Below are 5,861 nucleotides of genomic sequence, written 5' to 3'. Positions count from 1 at the left end.
GGATTTCAATGCCTTTTTCCTTCCCCAGATCAGGGAAGTTCTCAGCTATGATTTCTTCAAGTACACCTTCAGCACCTTTTCCTCTCTTTTCCTCCTCTGGAATCCCAATTATGCATATATTATTACATTTAATTGTGTCACTTAGTTCTCTAATTCTCCCCTCATACTCCTCAATTTTTTTATCTCTCTTTTTCTCAGCTTCCTCTTCTTCCATAATTTTATCTTCTAATTCACCTATTCTCTCCTCTGCCTCTTCAATCCGAGCTGTGGTCACCTCCATATTATTTTGCAGCTCATTTATAGCATTTTTTAGCTCCTCCTGACTGTTTCTTAGTCACTTGATCTCTGTAGTAATAGATTCTCTGCTGTCCTCTATACTTTTTTCAAGCCCAGTGATTAATTTTATGACTATTATTTTAAATTCATTTTCTGTTATATTGTTTAAATTGTTTTTGAGCAGTTCGTTAGCTGTCACTACTTCCTGGAGTTTCTTTTGAGGAGAATTCTTCCATTTCATCATTTTGGATAGTCCCTGGAGTGGCTCGGAACTGCAGGGCTCTTCCTCTGTGCTGTCTGGAGTAACTTGCGTTGGTGGGCGGGGCCGCAGTCATACCTGATGTCTGCCCCCAGCCCACTGCTGGGGCCACAGTCAGACTGGCGTGTACCTTATCTTCCCCTCTTCCAGAGGCAGGACTCACTGTGGAGTGGTGTGGCCCCTGTCCTGGCTACTTGCTCACTGCCAGGCTTGTGGTGCTGCTTCAATGGGACCTGGTATATTAGCTGGGGTGGATCCGCAAGGTGCACAAGGGCGGGAGGTGCAGATGCAGCTTACTTTGCCTTCGGCGGTCTGCTTCAGGAGGGGCCGTGTGGCACTGGGAGGGAGGCAGACCCATTGGAGGGATGGATCCCCAGAAGCACGGCATTGGGTGTTTGGCGTGGTGCAAGCAAGTTCCCTGACAGGAACTGGTTCCCTTTGGGATATTGGCTGGGGGATGGGTGAGGGAGATGGTGCTTCCCAGTGCCTTTATTCCCTGCCAAGCTGAGCTCTGTCCTCCAGGGCTCAACAACTCTCCCTCCCGTTGTCCTCTAGCCCTCCCACTCTGAACAGAGCTATTGACTTATAACCTTCCAGATGTTAAGTCCCCCTGGCTGTCAGAACACACTCCGTCTGGCCCCTCCACTTTTGCAAGTTAGACTCGGGGGGCTCTGCCTTGCTGGATGGACTGCCCCTCCATCTCCCAGGCTCCCTCCCACCAGTCTGTGTAGCTCGCACTGCCTCTCCGCCCTTCCTACCCTCTTCCGTGGGCCCCTCGTCTACACTTGGCTCTGGAGAGTCTGCTCTGCTAGTCTTCTGGCAGTTTTCTGGGTAATTTAGGCAGATATGGGTGGAATCTAAGTGGTCAGCAGGACACAGTGAGCCCAGCGTCCTCCTACACTGCCATCTTCCTTCGAGAGTTGGCACTTTAAATTTTTTTTTTAACGTTTATTTATTTTTGAGACAGAGAGAGACAGAGCATGAACAGGGGAGGAGCAGAGAGAGAGGGAGACACAGAATCTGAAACAGGCTCCAGGCTCCGAGCTATCAGCACAGAGCCCTATGCGGGGCTCGAACCCATGGACCGTGAGATCATGACCTGAGCCGAAGTCGGACGCTTAACCGACCAAGCCACCCAGGCACCCTGAGAGTTGGCACTTTAAATGAAAAGAGCAAGGAGAGCACCTGGGTGGCTCAGTCAGTTAAGTGTCTGACTTCAGCTCAGGTCATAATCTCATGAGTTCAAGCCCCACTTCGGGCTCTGTGCTGACAGTTTAGAGTCTGGACCCTGCTTCAGATTCTCTGTCTCCCTCTCTCTCTGTCCCTTCCCTGCTCGCTCGCTCTCTCTCTTTCTCTCTCTCTCACAAAAATAAACATTTCAATAAAAATTAAATAAATAAAATGAGAAAAAAAAAGTTTTCAAAAGGATTGTGTGCCAACAGCATTCCAAGCATGCTGATTACTTTACATCACTTACCTCATGTAATCCTTAAGTGACAGCTTTACTAGGGGGAATTACCATAGTCAGTCTCCTTTGCAAGGCACCTGACTCTTGCCACACAGACCAGATAAATCCATTGATAATTTCCCATAGTGTGGGATAATACTGCCCTGGTTGTTTGAAGATAATTTTAGTTGTAAACGACATTAAATAACATTAATTAAGTTGGTGAAAAAAGTGACTTGTCGACCTTTTTTATACCATAAAGAGAACCTCTCAGCATGTTGTTGGCATGTCTTTAACTCCTCTAACACGTTTTTCTTATGTGTAAGTTTTTTTAAGCTTATTTATTTAGTTTGAGAGAGAGAGAGAGAGAGAGAGAGAGCGAGCTTGGGAGTGGGGGAGGGGGAGAGAGAATCCTAAGCAGGCTCCATATTGTCAGCGCAGAAACTGATGTGGGGTTCAAACACACAAACCGTGAGATCATGACCTGAGCTGAAATCAAGAGTGGGATATTCAACCAACTGAGCCACACAGGCTCTCCTTCCCTCTTCTAACACTTTTTAGTCTCCCGGAGAGCAGACCTCAGACTCTGATGAGATTTCTTTAACCAATACCACCTAACTAGAAATTCATAACTGTTTTTGCTTTTAGTGTATGTTTTTTTTTAATTTTTAAATGTTTATTTATTTTTGAGAGAGAGACAGACAGAGCATGAGGGGGGTGGGGAGCAGAGATAGAAGGAGACACAGAATCCAAAACAGCCCCAATGCGGGGCTCGAACTCACAAACCATGAGATCATGACCTGAGCTGGAGCCGGGCGCTCAACTGACTGAGCCACCCAGGCGCCCCCTTTTAGTGTATGTTTTTAATTGCTTTCTAGTTACTGCTGCACTTCATTTATGGGAAGAGAATACATATTTCCTCTTAAAATAAGCGTATGTCCACTTATTATAACTTTATTTCCATTCAAAATAGCTTTAAGGTATGTACCTGAAACTGATGCAGTGTTATATGCCAGTTATATCTCAGGCAATCAATCATTCAATTAGAAGAAGGGGTAATAAGATAGGAAAGGGGTTCCTGTGAGGCAAGTAAGAGGTAGACAGAATGTTACTCAGCACATCTACATGGGAGTCTCCCTCCATGTGATGTCAGGGTGAAAACTAGGGTTAAGAGGACAACTACATAGTGGAGTGAAGGAGATGGGGCTGTCTCAGGTGGTTTCCAGGTTTCAGATTAGATGTAACCTTTCTCAACCTGGATTCTTGGAAGAATCAAGCTCCAATGTACAGAGTTATCTACTGTATGTTGTGAATCAACTGCTCTCTTAATAAGCATCTAGAATGGTTCTACATATGTGCAAAGGAAAAAAAATAGCTTCCAGGAGTATTAGTAAATAATAGTACAAGTGGTGGAAAATGATCAAAGTTCTTCAAAGTGGTACACAGTGATGAGCAGAAACATAAACATCCTAGAATGATCGAAACTTAAGACATTCTCTACTGAAATACAATACGGGAGCCCTTACAGGAGCCACTGTGAAAGGGACTACTGCCCATAAGAAAGAGCCACAGTCCAGCCATTTTCTGGGGTGGGGGGCAGTTTTGTCCCCCCTGGAGATATTTGGTAGTGTCTGGACACATCTTGGTTGTCACAATTTTGAGGGTGGTTGTGGGGATTGTGTTACTGGCATCTAGTGCCTAGAGACCAGGGATGTTGTAAAACACTAGGACAGCCCACAATGGGAGTCGTCTACCCTATCCGTCAATAGCGCCAAGGTGGAGAAAATGCTGTATCCTGACTGTGCTGGGGGTAATTCAGCTGCCGTGTTTGTGTTGTCTGAAGGCCAAGTCCCTATTTGATAAAGTTCACATGTCACATTAGAGCTGGCAATTCTTGGGTGTTTGACCTTTGGATGAACTTTTCTGCTTGTTCTAGACAAATTATTTAATTATAAAGTATCTTCTATTTTAACTTTTAATTCAGAAAGTGTACCAGCAGTGAGCTGCATTCTTGCCCCTGGTCCTTTTATAACTAGATGCACAGACCTTTTGCTACCCATTTTTTAATTGTTTCAGCTTTAAAAAGGAACCTCGTGTGGGTGATTCTGATCAAAGGAGTGTGGTAGTTTTTATTTCATCTGTTTGGACCATTTCATTGCAAATGGTCCTACAATTTTTGTCCCTTAATTTATCATAGACTTTAATTTGTAAATCTACATTTTACTTTGAAAATATTTCTAGTCTGCATGGCTCTTTTGTGTTACAGTAGTCGTTTCTCTCCATCTGCCTTCTCTCCCACCTAAGTGCGTGCCACCACCCCATGGAAGATTCAGTGGACACAGACATGAGCCCCCTAAGGCTCCAGAACTATCTTTTTGGTTGTGAATTAAAGGCTGACAAAGATTATCACTTTAAGGTAGATAATGATGAAAACAAGCACTAGTTATCTTTAAGAACAATTAGTTTAGGGGCTGGTGCAAAGGATAAATTGCACATTGTTGAAGCAGAAGCAATGAGTTATGAAGGCAGTCCAATAAAAGTCACATTGGCAACTTTGAAATGTCTTTACAGCTAACGGTTTCCCTTGCGGGCTTTAAAATAACACCACCTGTGGTCTCATGATTAAAATGTGGTTCAGGGCCTGTGCATATTAGTGGACAGTGCTTCATAGCTGTGGAGAAAGATGCAGAGTCAGAAGATCAAAAGGAAGAGGATGTAAAACTCCTTAGTATATGTGGAAAGCCTTCTGTCTCTGGATGTGGTAGTAACATTCCACAGAAAAAAGTAAAATTTGGTGCCAGTGGAGATGATGATGATGATGATGATGATGATGATGATTTTGATGATAAAGAAGCTGAAGAAAAGCCTCCAGTAAAGAAATCTATATGAGATACTCCAGCCAAAAATGCACAAAAATCAGACCAGAATGGAAAATACTCAAAACCACCAACACCAAGGTCAAAAGGTCAAGCATCTTTCAAAAAACAGGAAAAGACTCCCAAAACACCAAAAGGACCTAGTTATATGGAAGACATCAAAGCAAAAATGCAACCAAGCGTGAAAAAAGGTGATTCTCTTCCTAAAGTAGAAGTCAAGTTCATCAGTTATGTGAAGAATTGCTTCTGGATGACTGACCAAAGGGCTATTCAAGATCTCTGGCAATGAAGGAAGCCTCTTTAAGACATTAGTTTAAACAGTTTGTTTACAATTTTCCATCTTATTTCATTTCTGTAACAGTTGATATCTGGCTGTCATTTTTATAATGCAGAGTGAGAATTTTCCAAGTCCTAGCAATCAGACAACACAAAGAAACAAAAGGCATACAAATCAGCAGGGAGGAAGTCAAACTTTTATTCTTAGTAGACAACATTCTTAGTAGACAACTCTATGTGGAACACACAAGAGACTACCAAAAAAACTGTTAGAACTGATTCATGAATTCAGCAAAGCCACAGGATATAAAATGACTGTACAGAACTCAGCTGCATTTCTATACACCAATAATGAAGCAGCAGAAAGAGAAATCAAGGAATCGATCCCATTTACAATTGCACCAAAAATCATAAAATACCTAGGAATAAAGCTAACCAAAGAGGTGAAAAATCTATACACTGAAAACAATAGAAAGCTTATGGAAGAAATTGAAGAAGATACACACACAAAAAAAGGAAAAAACATTCCATGCTCATGGATTGGAAGAGCAAATGAGCAAATATTTTTAAAATGTCGATACTACCCAAAGCAATCTACATATTCAGTGTAATCCCTACCAAAATCACACCAGCATTCTTCACAGAGCTAGAGCAAGCAATCCTAAAGCTTGTATGAAACCAGAAAAGACTCCAAGTAGCTAAAGCAATCCTGAAAAAGAAAACCAAT

At 42.6% G+C, this 5,861-nt stretch overlaps 1 protein-coding gene across 1 annotated transcript; it reads left to right on the top strand.

Moving 5' to 3' along the window:
* Nucleotides 1-4,302: 4,302 nt before the first annotated feature.
* Nucleotides 4,303-5,147, top strand: LOC125930724 (nucleophosmin-like). Its single transcript, XM_049642729.1, has 3 exons — nucleotides 4,303-4,360; nucleotides 4,654-4,858; nucleotides 4,943-5,147. The coding sequence occupies exons 1-3, from the start codon at nucleotides 4,303-4,305 to the stop codon at nucleotides 5,145-5,147; spliced, it is 468 nt and encodes a 155-aa protein (XP_049498686.1).
* The last annotated feature ends 714 nt before the right edge of the window (nucleotides 5,148-5,861 follow it).

The sequence above is a fragment of the Panthera uncia genome, chromosome A2 (genome assembly GCF_023721935.1).
Source record: "Panthera uncia isolate 11264 chromosome A2, Puncia_PCG_1.0, whole genome shotgun sequence".
Lineage (NCBI taxonomy): Eukaryota > Metazoa > Chordata > Mammalia > Carnivora > Felidae > Panthera > Panthera uncia.
This window is presented reverse-complemented; position numbering and strand designations above follow the sequence as displayed.